This window comes from Pseudophryne corroboree, chromosome 5 (genome assembly GCF_028390025.1).
Source record: "Pseudophryne corroboree isolate aPseCor3 chromosome 5, aPseCor3.hap2, whole genome shotgun sequence".
Taxonomy (NCBI): domain Eukaryota; kingdom Metazoa; phylum Chordata; class Amphibia; order Anura; family Myobatrachidae; genus Pseudophryne; species Pseudophryne corroboree.
The window spans coordinates 421,365,995-421,385,917 of record NC_086448.1 but is presented as its reverse complement, the minus strand read 5'-3'; the positions used below and the strand labels follow the sequence as shown (position 1 = coordinate 421,385,917).

Here is a 19,923-nt window from a genome sequence, read left to right as displayed (position 1 = left end):
TTGGGACGTCCCCATCGTACTAAGTGACCCCAGTATCCCTTATGGATGCTAGAGAAAATAGGATTTTATTTACCTACCGGTAAATCCTTTCTCGTAGTCCTTAAGGGATACTGGCCACCTCAGTGCGTTGACTTTTCTGCAGGTTTTTCTTATGTACAGGTTTACCTGTCAGTTATTGCTGTTTTGTTGCCAGCCGTTGCTGGTCGGTTTATGTTGTAGTGTGCTGGTGCGTGAATCTCACCACTCGTTGTTTGTTATGTTCCGTCTCTCAAGTATGTCCATTCTCCTTCGGGCACAGTTTTACCTAGTCTGGCTGTAGGAGGGGGCATAGAGGGGAGGAGCCAGCACACAGTTGAAGAAATTTAAAGTGCACCAGCTCCTTTGGACCCCATCTATACCTCATCATACTAAGTGACCTCAGTATTCCTTATGGACTACGAGAAAAGGATTTACCTGTAGGTAATTAAAATCCTATTTTCATTTGTATATAACAACAAACACAATCAGAGACATTTATTAAAATTGTTACCCAGGTTACTGTAGAAAGAGTGATGTTGCCCATAGCAACAAATCAGCTTATTTTATAAATTGTACTACAAAAAAGACAGAATTTGATTGGTATGGGTGGCACAGAAAATGAGTACCCATTAGCAATGTTCTTACTGTACTCACCGTTTCTTACATGTTACCCAGAAACATCTGAAATAAGCTGTAGTTCTTAATTATTTCCCTTGCATAAGAATTAAATACTATTGTTACATAGATGCAAACACATTGCATAAATCCTAACAAGTATTCAACTATATCCAGTTATTATATTGATGACAAATGATGAAATGACCTAAATAAGAAGGGAATTGAGTCCCAATTCTGTGATAAACTTTAATAATTCACATCCATGGGGTTAAGATTGGCGATGTACACAAAAATGTTCATCAACTGCAATTACCAAATACAGCTACAGGAATTGGGAACCGCTAGTGGTATGTTGCATATTCTGTTTAACTTTGCTGCGACACTGCATAAATGTGAACAATAATAAAGCATCCACTTTAGCCACATTCACCCTTTTATGTAGATGAATGCAGCGGGGTGTAAATGTTTTACTGTTCAGTTAGATACGCATGTGAGCCTGCGTTATCTCTGAATAGGAATGTTGTTCATAGCTCATGAGCAGGGGAAAAGTTGGGGAACATCCCTATTTTAAGGCCAAAATTTGTGAGCCCTAAATACTTTTCTCACGGCCACTAATAACAATTTACACTGTTATTCAAAGCTACTTGTCACTTTTTGGGAAGTACAGGGTGATTTTCTGACTGTTCCCCATACCTAACGTGGGTATCACCAGCCAGATATATCCACACCTGCAAGGGCAAGCCTTTTCCAACGGTATTGCGTGTCAAGCTTACTGCAGCTAAGTGGGCTCAGCCCTATATCCGCTTTTTCTGCTGCAGGGTACACTGGGCTCCACAAGTCTGGACAATGGGATGTAGAGTAGGATCTTGATCCAAGGCACCAACAGACTCAAAGCTTTGACTGTTCCCAGAATGCACAGCGCCGCCTCCTATATCATCCCGCCTCCCAGCACAGGAGATCAGTTTTGTAAGTTGGTGCTGCAGTAAGCAGGAACTTAACAGAGGGGCTGCTCCAAGCAGCCCTGAGAAAAGCTTTTTATGAAGTAAAAAGTGAAGACTTCAAGGGCAGCAGCGGTGGTAAATGTTTTGTGACATTCACTGCTGCAGCTCCAGCTCTCCCCAGCGGCGCTGTACACTCCCGAGCCCTGGTTGCCGGGTACCTACAACGGAGGCTCTGGTTTTCTTCATGTTAGACACACACGGCTGGGGCTCTCCAGGATTGCGTGGCCGCGCTTCGGGAGGTGGTAAGTAGGTCCCGCTCGCGGGACCCGGTCTTTATCGCGATCCGGCGCAGTCAGTGGGAGGCGGGCAGCGTGCGCTGGCGGTGGACATTGTGGCAGTACAGGCGATCCCACTAGATCACCAGGGCATGGGCGCAGGTCGGGTTTTCTCTCTAAACCACTTCTTATATCGCCCACAGTACCCGGTGGTTTTGCCAGCAATGGGGATAAGGCTTAGACCTGAAGCCCCTCCCCCAGCCCCAGGGCGCCATTTCCCGCAAATGTTCCCGCCCTGGAGCTGCATATCTGTCTTTTCCTCACTCCCAGTCAGTGTGTGCGGCGCTATTATCCCTCAGCTCACTGTTCCTGGGACTGCTTGGGCAAATCCTCCTATGTAAAGCCGCCTGGTTGTCAGCGCTGTGCCTTTACATGACACTTAAGTATTCTACCTGCCTTTTTAGACAGTGATAGTTAAGAAAGAGTGCATTTAGTCAGGGTTTTATAGTACAATTACCCTGTGATATACATCCAGTTCTTACTGTGTACTGTTATATCTACTGTTATATAGCTGTGTAAGCTAGTCCAGTGCTGTATTATTGTCTGTAATAACCTCTGCGTTGTACAAACTGTGACCTTCTGTGTGTGCATTTGATGGCGGAGTGTTGTCCATCTCGTGTCTTTCACTCAACTTGCTATCCCTATATTCTATAACCTGAGGGGGCTTGGTGCGTCAGGTGTTATCTAATATAGGATTTTCACAAAGATATACTGTATTACGTATTTCTCTATCGTCCTAGTGGATGCTGGGGTTCCTGAAAGGACCATGGGGAATAGCGGCTCCGCAGGAGACAGGGCACAAAAAGTAAAGCTTTACGATCAGGTGGTGTGTACTGGCTCCTCCCCCTATGACCCTCCTCCAAGCCTCAGTTAGATTTTTGTGCCCGGCCGAGAAGGGTGCAATCTAGGTGGCTCTCCTAAAGAGCTGCTTAGAAAAGTTTAGCTTAGGTTTTTTATTTTACAGTGAGTCCTGCTGGCAACAGGATCACTGCAACGAGGGACTTAGGGGAGAAGAAGTGAACTCACCTGCGTGCAGGATGGATTGGCTTCTTTGGCTACTGGACATTAGCTCCAGAGGGACGATCACAGGTACAGCCTGGATGGTCACCGGAGCCTCGCCGCCGGCCCCCTTGCAGATGCTGAAACGAGAAGAAGGTCCAGAATCGGCGGCAGAAGACTCCTCAGTCTTCTTAAGGTAGCGCACAGCACTGCAGCTGTGCGCCATTTCCTCTCAGCACACTTCACACGGCAGTCACTGAGGGTGCAGGGCGCTGGGAGGGGGGCGCCCTGGGAGGCAATGTAAACCTATTTTTTGGCAAAAAATACCTCACATATAGCCTCCGGGGGCTATATGGAGATATTTAACCCCTGCCAGAATCCGTTAAAGAGCGGGAGACGAGCCCGCCGAAAAAGGGGCGGGTCCTATCTCCTCAGCACACAGCGCCATTTTCCTCACACAGCTCCGCTGGTCAGGAAGGCTCCCAGGCTCTCCCCTGCACTGCACTACAGAAACAGGGTAAAACAAGAGAGGGGGGGCAAAATTGTGGCAAAAATATATATATTAAAGCAGCTATACAGGGAGCACTTATTATAAGGCTATCCCTGTCATATATAGCGCTTTTGGTGTGTGCTGGCAAACTCTCCCTCTGTCTCCCCAAAGGGCTAGTGGGGTCCTGTCTTCTTTAAGAGCATTCCCTGTGTGTCTGCTGTGTGTCGGTACGTGTGTGTCGACATGTATGAGGACGATATTGGTGTGGAGGCGGAGCAATTGCCAAATATGGGGATGTCACCCCCTAGGGAGTCGACACCAGAATGGATGGCTTTATTTATGGAATTACGGGATAGTGTCAACACGCTAAAGCAGTCGTTTGACGACATGAGACGGCCGGACAATCAATTAGCACCTGTCCAGGCGCCTCAAACACCGTCAGGGGCTGTAAAACGCCCGTTACCTCAGTCGGTCGACACGGACCCAGACACAGGCACTGATTCCAGTGGCGACGGTGACGAATCAACCGTATTTTCCAGTAGGGCCACACGTTATATGATTTTGGCAATGAAGGAGGCGTTACATATTGCTGATACTACAGGTACCACAAAACAGGGTATTATGTGGGGTGTGAAAAAACTACCTATAGTTTTTCCTGAATCAGATGAATTAAATGAGGTGTGTGATGAAGCGTGGGTTGCCCCCGATAAAAAACTGCTAATTTCAAAGAAGTTATTGGCTTTATACCCTTTCCCGCCAGAGGTTAGGGCGCGCTGGGAAACACCTCCTAGGGTGGACAAGGCGCTCACACGCTTATCAAAACAAGTGGCGTTACCCTCTCCTGAGACGGCCGCACTTAAAGATCCAGCAGATAGGAGGATGGAAAATATCCAAAAAAGTATATACACACATACAGGTGTTATACTACGACCAGCTATAGCGACAGCCTGGATGTGCAGTGCTGGGGTAGCTTGGTCAGAGTCCCTGATTGAAAATATTGATACCCTGGATAGGGACAATGTTTTACTGTCTTTAGAGCAAATAAAGGATGCATTTCTTTATATGCGTGATGCACAGAGGGATATTTGCACACTGGCATCACGGGTAAGTGCTATGTCCATTTCGGCCAGAAGAAGTTTATGGACGCGACAGTGGTCAGGTGATGCGGACTCAAAACGGCATATGGAAGTTTTGCCGTATAAAGGGGAGGAGTTATTTGGTGTTGGTCTATCGGATTTGGTGGCCACGGCTACAGCCGGGAAATCCACCTTTTTACCTCAAGTCACTCCCCAACAGAAAAAGACACCGACTTTTCAACCGCAGCCCTTTCGTTCCTTTAAAAACAAGAGAGCAAAGGGATATTCATATCTGCCACGAGGCAGAGGAAGGGGGAAGAGACTGCAACAGGCAGCTCCTTCCCAGGAACAGAAGCCCTCCCCCGCTTCTACAAAAGCCTCAGCATGACTCTGGGGCTTCCCAAGCGGACTCGGGGGCGGTGGGCGGTCGTCTCAAGAATTTCAGCGCGCAGTGGGCTCACTCGCAGGTAGATCCCTGGATCCTGCAGATAATATCTCAGGGGTACAGGTTGGAACTAGAGACGGATCCACCTCGCCGTTTCCTGAAGTCTGCTTTACCAACGTCCCCCTCCGACAGGGTGACGGTCTTGGAAGCCATTCACAAGCTGTACTCTCAGCAGGTGATTGTCAAGGTACCTCTTTTACAACAAGGAAAGGGGTATTATTCCACTCTATTTGTGGTACCGAAGCCGGATGGCTCGGTAAGACCTATTCTAAATCTGAAATCCTTGAACCTGTACATAAAAAAGTTCAAGTTCAAGATGGAGTCACTCAGAGCAGTGATAGCGAACCTGGAAGAAGGGGACTTTATGGTATCCTTGGACATCAAGGATGCGTATCTCCACGTTCCAATTTACCCCTCACACCTGGGGTACCTCAGGTTCGTCGTACAGAACTGTCACTATCAGTTTCAGACGCTGCCGTTTGGATTGTCCACGGCACCTCGGGTCTTTACCAAGGTAATGGCCGAGATGATGATTCTTCTTCGAAGAAAAGGCGTATTAATTATCCCATACTTGGACGATCTCCTAATAAGGGCAAGGTCCAGAGAACAGCTAGAGATGGGATTAGCACTGTCTCAAGAAGTGCTAAAGCAGCACGGGTGGATTCTGAATATTCCAAAATCCCAGTTAATTCCGACAACACGTCTGCTGTTCCTAGGGATGATTCTGGACACGGTTCAGAAAAAGGTTTTTCTCCCGGAGGAAAAAGCCAAGGAGTTATCCGAACTTGTCAGGAACCTCCTAAAACCAGGAAAGGTGTCTGTACATCAATGCACAAGAGTCCTGGGAAAAATGGTGGCTTCTTACGAAGCAATTCCATTCGGCAGATTCCACGCAAGAATTTTCCAGAGGGATCTGCTGGACAAATGGTCAGGGTCGCATCTTCAGATGCACCAGCGGATAACCCTGTCTCCAAGGACAAGGGTATCTCTTCTGTGGTGGTTGCAGAGTGCTCATCTATTGGAGGGCCGCAGATTCGGCATACAGGATTGGATCCTGGTGACCACGGACGCCAGCCTGAGAGGCTGGGGAGCAGTCACACAAGGAAGAAACTTCCAGGGCGTGTGGTCGAGCCTGGAAACGTCTCTTCACATAAACATTCTGGAACTAAGAGCAATCTACAATGCTCTAAGCCAGGCAGAACCTCTGCTTCAAGGAAAACCGGTGTTGATCCAGTCGGACAACATCACGGCAGTCGCCCATGTAAACAGACAGGGCGGCACAAGAAGCAGGAGTGCAATGGCAGAGGCTGCAAGGATTCTTCGCTGGGCAGAGAATCATGTGATAGCACTGTCAGCAGTGTTCATCCCGGGAGTGGACAACTGGGAAGCAGACTTCCTCAGCAGACACGACCTTCACCCGGGAGAGTGGGGACTTCATCCAGAAGTTTTCCACATGCTTGTAACCCGTTGGGAAAAACCAATGGTGGACATGATGGCGTCTCGCCTCAACAAAAAACTGGACAGGTATTGCGCCAGGTCAAGAGACCCGCAGGCAATAGCTGTGGACGCGCTGGTAACGCCTTGGGTGTACCAGTCGGTGTATGTGTTTCCTCCTCTGCCTCTCATACCAAAACTATTGAGAATTATACGGCAAAGAGGCGTAAGAACGATACTAGTGGTTCCGGATTGGCCAAGAAGGACTTGGTTCCCGGAACTTCAAGAGATGATCACGGAGGATCCGTGGCCTCTACCTCTGAGAAGGGACTTGCTTCAGCAGGGTCCCTGTCTGTTTCAAGACTTACCGCGGCTGCGTTTGACGGCATGGCGGTTGAACGCCGGATCCTAAAGGAAAAAGGCATGCCGGAAGGAGTCATTCCTACCTTGATTAAAGCAAGGAAGGAAGTAACCGCGCAACATTATCACCGCATTTGGCGAAAATATGTTGCGTGGTGCGAGGATCGGAGTGCTCCGACGGAGGAATTTCAACTGGGTCGATTCCTACATTTCCTGCAATCAGGATTGTCTATGGGTCTCAAATTGGGATCTATTAAGGTTCAAATTTCGGCCCTGTCGATTTTCTTCCAGAAAGAATTGGCTTCAGTTCCTGAAGTCCAGACCTTTGTTAAGGGAGTACTGCATATACAGCCCCCTGTGGTGCCTCCAGTGGCACCGTGGGATCTCAATGTTGTTTTGGACTTTCTCAAATCTCATTGGTTTGAACCACTAAAAAATGTGGATTTGAAATATCTCACATGGAAAGTGACCATGCTACTAGCCCTGGCTTCGGCCAGGAGAGTGTCAGAACTGGCAGCTTTATCTTACAAAAGCCCATATCTGATTTTCCATTCGGACAGGGCAGAACTGCGGACTCGTCCACATTTTCTCCCTAAGGTGGTGTCAGCATTTCATCTGAACCAGCCTATTGTAGTGCCTGCGGCTACAAGCGACTTGGAGGACTCCAAGTTGTTGGACGTTGTCAGAGCTTTAAAAATATACATTTCAAGGACAGCTGGAGTCAGGAAATCTGACTCACTGTTTATACTATATGCTCCCAACAAGTTGGGCGCTCCTGCGTCTAAGCAGACTATTGCTCGCTGGATTTGTAGTACGATTCAGCTTGCACATTCTGTGGCAGGCCTGCCACAGCCAAAATCGGTAAAAGCCCACTCCACAAGGAAGGTGGGTTCTTCTTGGGTGGCTGCCCGAGGGGTCTCGGCATTACAACTCTGCCGAGCGGCTACGTGGTCGGGGGAGAACACGTTTGTAAAATTCTACAAATTTGATACCCTGGCTAAGGAGGACCTGGAGTTCTCTCATTCGGTGCTGCAGAGTCATCCGCACTCTCCCGCCCGTTTGGGAGCTTTGGTATAATCCCCATGGTCCTTTCAGGAACCCCAGCATCCACTAGGACGATAGAGAAAATAAGAATTTACTTACCGATAATTCTATTTCTCGGAGTCCGTAGTGGATGCTGGGCGCCCATCCCAAGTGCGGATTATCTGCAATAATTGTACATAGTTATTGTTACCTAAATCGGGTTATTGTTGTAGGGAGCCATCTTTCAGAGGCTCCTCTGTTATCATACTGTTAACTGGGTTTAGATCACAGGTTGTACGGTGTGATTGGTGTGGCTGGTATGAGTCTTACCCGGGATTCATAAATCCTTCCTTATTGTGTACGCTCGTCCGGGCACAGTATCCTAACTGAGGCTTGGAGGAGGGTCATAGGGGGAGGAGCCAGTACACACCACCTGATCGTAAAGCTTTACTTTTTGTGCCCTGTCTCCTGCGGAGCCGCTATTCCCCATGGTCCTTTCAGGAACCCCAGCATCCACTACGGACTCCGAGAAATAGAATTATCGGTAAGTAAATTCTTATTTTTTCTCTGTGATTTGGTCACCATATCTCTCCTTTATCTCTGCTAGTGCTGACTACACTGCGCAGGGCTTTGGGTTTGGGATATTGTGCTGCTGATAATTGTACTGTGTTACCTCATACTGCAAATTATATCATGTCTGCTTCTGAGGGTAAAGTTCTGGGGCGGAACACACTGCTTGTGTTGCTGAAGCCACAGGCACATATGAGGAGAATATAGCAGCTGTGGGCTCTGGTCCCCCAGTGGGACTGTGGCAACGGAGGCACATACTGACCCACCGTGGGCCGCTTTTTCCACGCTTCTGCATACACTAGTTCATAAACTAACACCCCCTATGGGACCCCCAATGCCGGTACAACCGTATGTGGGCCCTGCAGCTAACCCGCCGTGGGCGGACGATTTATCTGCTCAATTAAAGAAGTTGAACCAGTCCTTGACTACTAAAGAGTCTGACCAACGCTCGCCTAAGTCCAAGAGGTCCTCTAAGCGAGCGCTCGTCTCCTCACAATCCACTGCTGTCACTGACACCTCGTCTGATGAGAACGGCACTTACACTGACCCCACAGGTTCTGACTCAGATACGGCTGATGGGGAGGGTAGTTCACATGTGGATGTTCCTGACCTTTTGGAGGCTATTAAGTTAATTCTGCAGATTACGGATGATCCCGAGCCATCCGTGCCTCCTAAGAAACCAGATAGGTACAAGCGTCAGAAGGTGGTTAAACAGGTTTTACCTCACTCTGATCACCTGGTGGATATACGTCAGGAACCCTGGGAAAACCCGGGTACGAAGTTTGTGCCTCAAAAGAAGATGCTGGCTCGCTATCCCCTCGCGCCAGAGCTGTCTAAGAATTGGGAAACTCCTCCTCCAGTGGACTCACATGTGGCTAGGATGGTGGTTTCCTCAGCTCTACCTGTCACTACCGTCACGTCTCTGAAAGAGCCTACGGATAAACGTGTGGAGGGCTGTCTAAAAGCGATTTACACCCTCACAGGTGCTGCACAAAGGCCTACTATTGCAGCTTCATGGGCTTCTGAGGCTATTGAAGCATGGGCCTTGGAGTTAGAAGCTGAAATCTCCTCTGACCATGCTAGACAATGCTTGTCATATATTGTCACAGCTTCTCGATATATTAAAGAGGCGGCTTCTGATGCCGGTATCCTGGCAGCCAAGGCCTCTACTACGTCAGTCCTGGCTCGCCGGATATTGTGGCTGAGATCCTGGTCTGTGGATCTGGACTCTAGAAAAACCCTGGAGGTACTCCCTTTCAAGGGAGATATTCTGTTTGGGGAGGACTTAAATAAGATAGTGGCTGACTTGGCTACTGCCAAAACTGCCTGTCTACCTAATACCGCTCCTTCTGTGTCGAAGGCTAAAGGTACGTCCTTTCGTCCTTCAGGTAAAGCAAAAGGTCAGGCGTACCATAAGCAGGCCCGCACTTCCAAACCTGGTAAGCCGAAGCCCAAAAGAGCCTGGGCTGCCCGTCAGCCAGCTGCCAAGACCGATAAGCCTGCCCCATGACGCCCCCAGGGTGGGGGGCCGGCTTCTAGGGTATACCCAGGAATGGTTGAAGACCATTTCAGATGCCTGGGTACGGGAAGTAGTCACTCGAGGTTACGCCATTGCCTTAAAAAAACGACCCCCTCATCGAATTTGCCAGACAGAGGTCCCTTTGGACCGGACAAAGGCAAAAACTGTACACTCGGTGGTACAGACCCTCCTGGATACAGGAGTCGTAGTACAGGTGCCTCTTGCTCAGAGGGGCCGGGGGTACTATTCTCTGCTGTTTCTAGTCCCGAAACCGAATGGGTCCTCCCGGACCATTCTCAACCTCAAGGCATTGAACAGGTTTGTGAAGATTTCCAAGTTCCGTATGGAAACCCTTCGCTCTATAGTTCTGGCCTTGGAACCTGGGGACTACATGGTCTCCTTGGACATACAGGATGCTTACCTGCATATTCCTATAGCAGTGTCACATCAACAATACCTGAGGTTTGGTATTGGCAACATCCATTACCAGTTTCAGGCGTTACCTTTTGGTTTAACTACGGCTCCGCGAGTCTTCACCAAAGTCATGGCGGTGATGACGGTGGTACTCTGCCGTCAAGAGTTCAGGATACTGCCGTATCTGAACGACTTGTTAATCCTGGCAATTTCCCCAGATCTTCTCCTGTGTCATCTGGATATGACGGTCCGGTTTCTACAAGCCCACGGGTGGCTTATCAACTGGAAGAAATCCTCCCTGGTCCCTGCTCAGAGCATGGTGCAACCAGAGGTTGTTCTTGTCTCAGGAGAAAGTCCTGAAGCTTCAGGACAGGATTCGTTGCTTCCTTTCTCATCCTCAAGTGTCGATACATTCGGCGGTGCTGGGCCTCATGATGTCAGCATTTGACATGGAGGAGTATGCTCAATTCCATTCTCGCCCCCTCCAGAAGCTGATTCTAGCCAAGTGGGACGGCCTGCCTCACCGGATCAGGTCTCAAATGATCTCATTGACTCCGGAGGTCCCTCTGTCGCTGCTCTGGTGGCTCCAGGACCAACAATTGTGCATGGGCCGTCCCTTCTGGATATCCAACTGGGTCCTGTTGACGACAGATGCCAGTCTAAGAGGTTGGGGCGCGGTGCTGGAGCAGCACTCCTTACAGGGTCGGTGGACCAAGGAGGAATCTCTCCTCTCGATCAACATTCTGGAGTTGCGGGCGGTTTTCAATGCGTTGATCCTGGCCCAGCATTTAATTCAAAACCGTCCTGTTCAAGTACAGTCGGACAACGCCACCACAGTGGCTTACATAAATCATCAAGGCGGCACTCGAAGCCGTTTGGCATTGAAGGAAGCCTCACGGATTCTACAGTGGGCAGAACGCCATCTACCGGCAATATCGGCAATATTCATTCCGGGAGTCCTGAATTGGGAAGCGGACTTTCTCAGTTGTCAGGACGTGCATGCCGGCAAGTGGGGCCTCCATCCAGAAGTGTTTTAACTCCTCGTGGAAAGGTGGGGTCTTCCAGATGTGGATCTGATGGCGTCTCGACACAATCACAAGGTTCCGGTCTTCGGAGCAAGGACAAGGGATCCTCAAGCAGCATTCATGGATGCGCTGGCGGTGCCGTGGAGGTTTTGGCTGCCGTACGTGTTCCCTCCGGTGTCACTCCTGCCCAGGGTAATTCGGAAGTTCAAGCAAGAAAAAGGAAATCTGCTTCTCATAGCTCCGGCGTGGCTCAGACGGCACTGGTTCTCAGACCTGCAAGGCCTATCGTCAGAGCGTCCACTTCTACTTCCACAACGCCCAGACCTCCTCGTTCAGGGCCCTTGTGTCTACCAGGACCTTGCCCTGCTATCTTTGACGGCATGGCTCTTGAAGCTTCCGTCTTGAGGGCTAAGGGTTTTTCTGAAGAGGTCATTAAAACTATGTTGCGGGCACGGAAACCGGCTTCTGCTCGGATTTACCATAGGGTCTGGCATTCATACTTTGTTTGGTGGGCATCTAACAATTATGACGCTTCCAAGTTTAGTACAGCCAAACTTTTGGCTTTTCTGCAGCAGGGCCTAGATTTAGGCCTGCGTCTGGCTTCCCTACAGGTTCATATTTCTGCCTTGTCGGTGTGGTTTCAGAGAAAAATTGCGAATTTACCTGATGTTCATACTTTCACTCAGGGTGTGTTGCGTATCCAACCTACCTATGTCCCGCCTGTGGCTCCTTGGGACTTGTCGGTGGTTTTGGAGGCGTTGCAGGAGCCTCCATTTGAACCTCTTGGTTCAGCTGACCTTAAGTGGCTTTCCCTTAAGGTGGTGTTCTTGCTGGCTATTGCCTCTGCTAGAAGAATGTCGGATCTGGGTGCCTTGTCTTGTAGTTCCCCATATCTGATTTTTCACCGTGACCGGGTGGTTCTTAGGACTCGTCTCGGATATTTACCTAAGGTGGTTTCTTCATTCCACCTTAATCAGGAGATTGTGGTTCCAGCCTTTGTCTCTCCTGATTTGTCTCCCAAAGAGCGGTCTTTGGATGTGGTACGGGCTCTCCTTATCTATGTGAAGAGAACTGCTTCTATTAGGAAATCTGATTCTCTCTTTGTTTTGTTTGGATTTCACAAACGTGGCTGGCCTGCTCACAAGCAGACGCTGGCCAGATGGATTAGAATGGTGATTGCACATACTTATGTGAAGGCTGGTCTGTCAGCTCCTGCTCACATTACGGCCCATTCTACTCGGTCTGTTGGACCTTCTTGGGCGGCCCAACGTGGTGCGACCCTTGATCAATTGTGCAAGGCGGCTACGTGGTCCTCCGGGAACACGTTCATAAGGTTTTATGCCTTCGATACTGCCGCTTCCCAGGATGCTTCCTTTGGACGCCGGGTTCTTGTGCCCGCTACAGTGCGTCCCCTCCCATAAGGAACTGCTTTAGGACATCCCCATTGTCCAGACTTGTGGAGCCCAGTGTACCCCGCAGCAGAAAACGAGTTTTATGGTAAAAACTTACCTTTGTTAAAACTCTTTCTGCGAGGTACACTGGACTCCACAAGGCGCCCACCCTGACGCACTTAGCTTCTTTGGGTTGATATGGCATTAGCCACTGACACTTCTCTTGTCGTGAGAGTGTGGTGTATGTGGCTACTAACCGTTGTCGTCTCTTTTCCTGCTACTGCATTGGGCTGGTTAACTAAAACTGAGCTCCTGTGCTGGAAGGCGGGGTGATATAGGAGGCGGCGCTGTGCATTCTGGGAACAGTCAAAGCTTTGAGTCTGTTGGTGCCTCGGATCAAGATCCTACTCTACACCCCATTGTCCAGACTTGTGGAGCCCAGTGTACCTCGCAGAAAGAGTTTTAACAAAGGTAAGTTCTTACAATAAAACTCGTTATATTTCTGCATTTTAGGATTTTGACTGTATATTAGTAATTTTTTGTTAATCGGTTTTTATACTGTCTAATTATCTTAGTAATGTTCCTGTATTTTTTTTTCCCTTCAGTTATGGTTGGGAATTTCTTGAACACACATACCTATATCACTTGATAAGGAGAGATATTCGGCACAATTTCTCCCCATATTTCTACATGCTGTACCTGACCGCAGAGAGTAACTGGAGCTTTAGCCTGGGGCTTGTGGTCTTTTTACCTCAGATATTGCTGCTAACAGTTGTATCTGCAGCATACTATCAAGACCTGGCCTTCTGCTGCTTCCTCCACACTGCCATCTTTGTCAGCTTCAACAAAGTGTGCACATCCCAGGTAACCGTTATTTTTCCTCCAAACAATGTAACTGTATAGATCAGAAACCATGTGAATGAGACAGTGATTTGGCTACTATAATCTGGACTGTAATGATTTTAATGAGTTTTCAATATAGCTATGAGAAACTGCACTAATTGAGACACAGCAGCGGCTGAAGAGTTTAAAGAGTGCTGTGTTATACTATGACCTCTCCACTCACAAAGATAAAGTGCAGCTTAGTGATTATAATGGTACTTAAGCTGACCAATACAGTGACTCTGAGTGGACTTTTATATAAACACATGTGCCATGTGATAATAAATAATTAAGAAACAGGCCCATTTATCAATAATTGCATTAGCATTGTGATCTGGGTGCAAGATTAGTCCTTGCAATGTTTTAACTTCAGTCGCAACACCTGCACATGCGCTGCCCAATTAACTACGCATGCACCATGGCCATTGCTGGGGAGGGTTCCCTATCCCTTTGCTGTTTACTTCTACAATCTGTAGCCCATAGGCTACAACAGGCTAACACCATCTATAGATGGCCTTAGCTGTGGGGGCCAAGAACAAGAATGCTTCACATTCCGTAACTTTGTCAATCTGACAGCATCACATCCCCATAGAAACCTATGAGGGTTACAGCTTCTGCTGGGAATAGAGGAATCACAGCAGATATCGGAGGATGTTTTGGGGGAATAAGCCGCAAATATATATCGATAAGTGGGCCCCTCAGTGTAGCAAGATTGTAACTCACAGTGTGTCACGGATTATCCTAAAGTAATTAAATCCTTTATTAAATACAACATAAAGTGTATTTAATCCAAAGTATGAGTCATTGATTTATACACACAAAATGTTTAAGATATTTTTATTTAAAGCATACGCAACAATGCACAATATATAAAAATACAGGCTGGAGCTAGTACGTAAAATACGGCGTAATCTATATATATATATATATATATATATATATATAAACTGTAAGGGTTGAGAAATATACTTCTAGGGACTGTATGAACTATGGAGACACAGAAATGCATGAATGCATCTTTTGGCATTTTGTCTGTCTATTCATTCCGGCATCACACAACTGATGGACAAATTTGGATTGCATTTTCACTATTGTATAGCTTAGAGACCTAGAAAGAAATTGAGTTGTATGATCTTGATGTAACATCAGGGAGAGGAGCAATAAAGGAAATACTCTCGGCACACTGAAAGTTAGTGTTCCGATCATGCTTCTGTGGAACTTGACTCTGCCCAAGTTATACAATGGAACTGCAAGTGACTGTTCTGCAGAAGAACTTAATTGAGGCAGAGATTCTAACGGGATGTGACGCAGGTGAAACTTTGTTTGTACCACATATAGTCCTTATCCCCAATCATTTTCCTTTTTAATTCAAGCACCTGCCGTACCTGTAAACATCTGCTTCGCTATGATGATCAACAAGTCACAGGCAAATTCTCAGGGGCACAGATCTCAGAACCAGCTGCTTCTCCCATTGGTAGCTTTTAGTGGCTTGCTCATGAGTTAGTAGCCCCAAGCATCTTTTTGTGTTACTCCCGGAAGGAAAAACTGCAAATATTGTTTACAAAGAAATTTTGTGATCAATGTCTACGATTTAAAATATACATCACAATATTATATGGCACTACTGTCTTTGTAAAATGAATTCTGCTGAGCAGTAACAGACATCCACGCGAGCAAAGCCATGCGCAAACACTAGTAATAAATATAATCACTGAGCCATGTACAGAATGGGCCATGTACAGAATAGGCCTATTACAGAATGGGCCTATTTTTAAAATGCTATCTCTACACTTCTGACACTTTTCTACATCTATCATTTTTAAATATTTTGCTTAATTATTTTTGTTCACAATCTCCTATATAATAGCCCAGATCTGTCACTCTGTGACTGTGTGGATAACGCTGAGCGTGGCTAGGAGCTCTCATTGGGTTAGCAGCAGGTCTATCACACCCAGTCCACAGCTGATTGGACGAGAAACGCCCTTCCACACAGGTTACATCCAATGGGAGGCTCTGCCCTTTGGCTGCTGTGTGTTCCCAGAGCACGATTAACAATGGGGCTGATGCAGCTCCAGGCCCATACCCCAAAATAGGCCCACTGCATCTGCAGCAACATACCCTCCAACAATTTACACATAAAAATCAGTACAAATTCAAAAAGGGGGTGTGGCTGCAGGTACCGTGGCATGGCCACACTCCTTTTCCTATACTTTCAATGGAAGTTTGGAGAGCCAAAAATCCATATAGACCATCAAAAAAAGGTACTGTACATGCCAAAAAGGTACAGTTGGAGGGTATGCCACTGCATCTGCAGCAAGTCTCTGCACTGTATAGGGGGGAAAAAATCCTTTTACTGCAGCCTCCTATGTCCTGCTGCCAGTACGCCTGCACCCTCCGGCATCAACAGTCCCCACTCCCTAGCCGCGGCGCAGGTGGAACAAAAGCTGCTGCGGCCACCGGAATAGATGTGTATGAAGGCGGCACAGTGGAAGGCTTTCATAGCCCTCCCTGCACGGCATACTCTCTGAGCCTCGGAGCCTCCCCTGCGTGTGATGTCACAGAAGTGCCTCCCCCCACAGCCGCGCCCAGATCCCCAGAGGCCCTGACTCTGCAACACAGCACCTGGGCTGCCGGCCTGGAAGCCCCGAGATGGCTAATGTAACGGATAGAGTGGGTGATATCGTGGAGGGCAATATCTGGACACTGAATCAATATAAAAGGTGACAGTGCTGTGCAGTGCAGTGGGTGTGCAGTGTCACTGACACCGCACTTTCACCTTTAACATTGATTCAGCAAGTCAGTCAGTTCTGCAAGCCAGTCACTATTGTTAGCGCTGGTGTCCCAAGGCGCCGCATTACTGGGAAGTAGATGCACTAAATAAACTACACCTCCCAGCAACCCTTCGCGCCAATGCATTCCGGCGCTAAGGCCTGCTGAGAGCTGTAGTTTATTGAGTGCATCTTCTTCCCTGTAATGTGGTGCGTTGGGACACCGGCGCTAACAATAGTGACTGGCTGCCGGGCTGCTGTGCGAGTCTCCGGGAGAGCCACTGCCAAAAGGAGGACAGCAGCTTAGCTGTTTCCTGGAGGAGAAGCAGAAGAAGCATTACCCACCCCTCCCCCACTCGCAGTACTTCTGGGCCCCAACCGCGGCACCCACACACACACCCCTCCACCACCCGCGGTGACTCCGGACCCCCTCCTCCACCCGCAGCACCCACGCACCCGCCCCTCTCCCACCCATGGCACTACTGCACCAGCCCCACCCCCACCCGCGGTACCCCTGCAACCACCCCTCCACCACCCGATAGGTAGACACAAGCATTAGGTCGACATGTTCTAGGTGGACATCACAAAAGGTCGACATGAGGTTTTTGGGGAAAAAATAGTGTTGTTTTCTTTGTAGAGTGACCGGGAACCCCAAATAGTGCACGGTGGGGCAGATTTGTTAAGCCCGGTGAAGTGATAAAGTGGAAGGTGATAACGCACCAGCCAGTCAGCTCCTATCTGTCATTTTTTAAACCCAGCCTGTAACATAGAAGTTAGGAGCTGATTGGCTAGTGCTTTATCACCTTCCACTTTATCACTTCACCAGGCTTAATAAATCTGCCCCTGTGTCCCCTCGCTTGCTTCGGGCAAGGTGTCGTCCACGTAGACCATAAAGTATGAAAAGGTTCAAAAAATGAAAATAAAATTGTGAAAAACTCATGTCGACCTTTTGTCATGTCGACCTAGTAACCCTGTCGACCTAATGCATGTCGACCAATAGTGGTGGACCTAGAGACCAGATACTCCATCAGGCTCCTTCACATACTGCTTATAATCCATATATACCCAGCATACTTCCTTTCCATTTTCCACTAAAACTAGCCTATGCAGAGGTTGGGACAGCATACTTTCTTCCTCCAGCCATCAATGGACCAAACTGACTCTGTGCTCTCTGCATTGTGCAGAGGAGGAGGTTATGGGGGTCATTCCAAGTTGATCGCTCGCTAGCTACATTTAGTAGCCGTGCAAACGCATAGTCGCCGCCCACGGGGGAGTGTATTTTCGCTTTGTAGGAGTGCGAACGCCTGTGCAGCCGAGCGGCTACAAACACATTTTGTGCAGAACAAGACCAGCCCTGTAGTTACTTATTCTGTGCGATGAAGGTCCCGGTATTGACGTCAGATACCCGCCCAGCAAACGCCCGGCCACGCCTGCGTTTTTCCAAACACATCCAGAAAACGGTCAGTTGACACCCAGAAACTCCCACTTCCGTTCAATCTCCTTGCGTCCGCCAGTGCGACTGGAATTGTCCCTTGAACCTTTGCAAAACCACAAAACTCTTTGTACTTGTACGACGCGCCTGCGCATTGCGGTGCACACGCATGCGCAGATTAGCCCCGTTCTGCCATAATCGCTGCGAAAATCCGTAGCGAACGTTCAACTTGGAATGACCCCCAATGTCATGTGCCTGCAGGTCCTCCTACCTAGCGACCCAGCACAAAGGCACAATCCTGCTTCTACTCACTGCCAGGTGCTGTGCCACCACTGGCATGCATACTGGGGCTGCACCCATTCTGCACGGAATAACACCATGTGGAAGTTTTCCAGCTTTGAATACCGTCCCTTTTAATTAATGAAAATAAAAATGTACAACTACAGTATTTGAGTGCTATGACATGCTTAAATAAATCGTTTCTCTAAATATTAATGGAATTATTTATAAGTGAGTTTGTGTTTTTGTTTTGCTTTTTTTCCTGCTATACTACTTTGGGTAACAAAATTCATAAATCTGTTTTCTCTATTCTTATTTTATTTATTTGTAGTATTTCCTCTGGTACCTGTGCTTACTGCCGCTAGTTATGCCTCGTCTACAGATGTCTTGGCAACGGGGGACATTTTTGCTTATTTTGTGGTTTTGTGGACAGGTAACACGATTATTACATACAGTTTTCAATCTGTAAAAATCTCATGCATCAGTATTTTGTTATACAGGTTGAGTATCCCTTATCCAAAATGCTTGGGACCAGAGGTATTTTGGATATCGGATTTTTCCGTATTTTGGAATAATTGCATACCATAAGGAGATATCATGGTGATGGGACCTAAATATAAGCACAGAATGCTTTTATGTTACATATACACCTTATATACACAGCCTGAAGGTAATTTTAGACAATATTTTTTATAACTTTGTGCATTAAACAAAGCAAGTGTACATTCACACAATTCATTTATGTTTCATATACACCTTATACACACAGCCTGGGGGTCATTTAATACAATATTTTTAATAACTTTGTGTATTAAACAAAGTTTCTGTACATTGAGCCATCAAAAAACAAAGGTTTCACTATCTCACTCTCACTCAAAAAAGTCCGTATTTCGGAATATTCCGTATTTCGGAATATTTGGATATGGGATACTCAACCTGTATAATCTTACAGGACGGAGCAATAGAAATGTCGATATGAAAAGTCAGTGGGAACACATTAACAAAGCCAGTTGTCTCAATAATCCTATAATATATAAAACTAACGCTGCTCCTCACCTCTCACTAGATGGGGCCCGATAGAGCAACTCAAGTGTTGATCCGTTTTGGCGCACACAGCCGCCAGCGCTGACATTATTGTCTCCAATAATGTCACAAAAAAGTACATTTTGTTTTTGCAACATGTGTATTTAAGGGGCGGTCGGGATCCCTGCAGTCAGCATAGCGACGCCAGGATCGCAGCCACCAGAATGCCAGCAGGGGGCCCAGGACTACCCCCACTCGTGGGTGTCCACGATATCCATAGAGCGGGAACAGAACCTGTGGCGAACATAGCGAGCCACCAAGCCTTCGCAAGGGGCTTCGTTGCACTCGCCCCGCTGCCGGCATTCTGGTGTCCGGGATCTCGGCGTCAGTTTGCTGACCGTCGGGATCCCGTCCGCCGGTCACCCGATCCCAACCCGTTTTAAACAAGGCTATGTCGCCTAATAGAATTAAAATACATTCAGTGTATTACATACTCTTAATTCTGTCAACAAAACACATAGGACGGGATTTAATGGAGTCGAGATCTCCCGACGTGCAGGATGCCAGCTGAACTCGGATGTTTTTTTTCTAAACGGACAGTCTTTTACAAGGCATGGTTATGCCTTGAAAATGACTCATTTAAAAAATTGTCCGGCATCCCACACATCAGGCGAACTCGGACTCCATTACATCCCACCAAAAGTCTGCATTCGTAGTATGATTTTCTTTTAACTCACAGACACGGAGTCCAACATTGGACAGTATGGTGGCTAATGCAGAGATCAGGATCCCAGGATTTAGGCCTAAAATTGGCTGGGATTAAGTCCCGGTATTGTAGCTTCCAATCCTGGTAATTTTCGTGATTAGCCAGATCCCTTTTA

General features: G+C 47.7%; 1 protein-coding gene and 1 long non-coding RNA gene across 6 annotated transcripts in view; one reads left to right on the top strand and one right to left on the bottom strand.

The window, feature by feature from the left end:
• The window catches only part of LOC134927820 (uncharacterized), a 49,739-nt gene that overhangs the window by 4,420 nt on the left and 25,396 nt on the right, over positions 1-19,923 (bottom strand). Inside the window, exons 3-4 of the long non-coding RNA XR_010177740.1 lie at positions 14,926-15,085; positions 13,410-13,553 (exon numbers count right to left, since the gene is read on the bottom strand). This is a non-coding gene — a long non-coding RNA (uncharacterized LOC134927820). The remainder of the gene's footprint in view (positions 1-13,409; positions 13,554-14,925; positions 15,086-19,923) is intronic.
• PIGM (phosphatidylinositol glycan anchor biosynthesis class M) overlaps positions 1-19,923 on the top strand; it is a 78,873-nt gene that overhangs the window by 43,877 nt on the left and 15,073 nt on the right. For all 5 annotated transcript variants that reach the window (XM_063922798.1, XM_063922796.1, XM_063922797.1 and 2 more), the window contains 2 exons: positions 13,264-13,522; positions 18,351-18,452. In XM_063922798.1, coding sequence (XP_063778868.1) covers positions 13,264-13,522; positions 18,351-18,452 — 361 coding nt within the window. The remainder of the gene's footprint in view (positions 1-13,263; positions 13,523-18,350; positions 18,453-19,923) is intronic.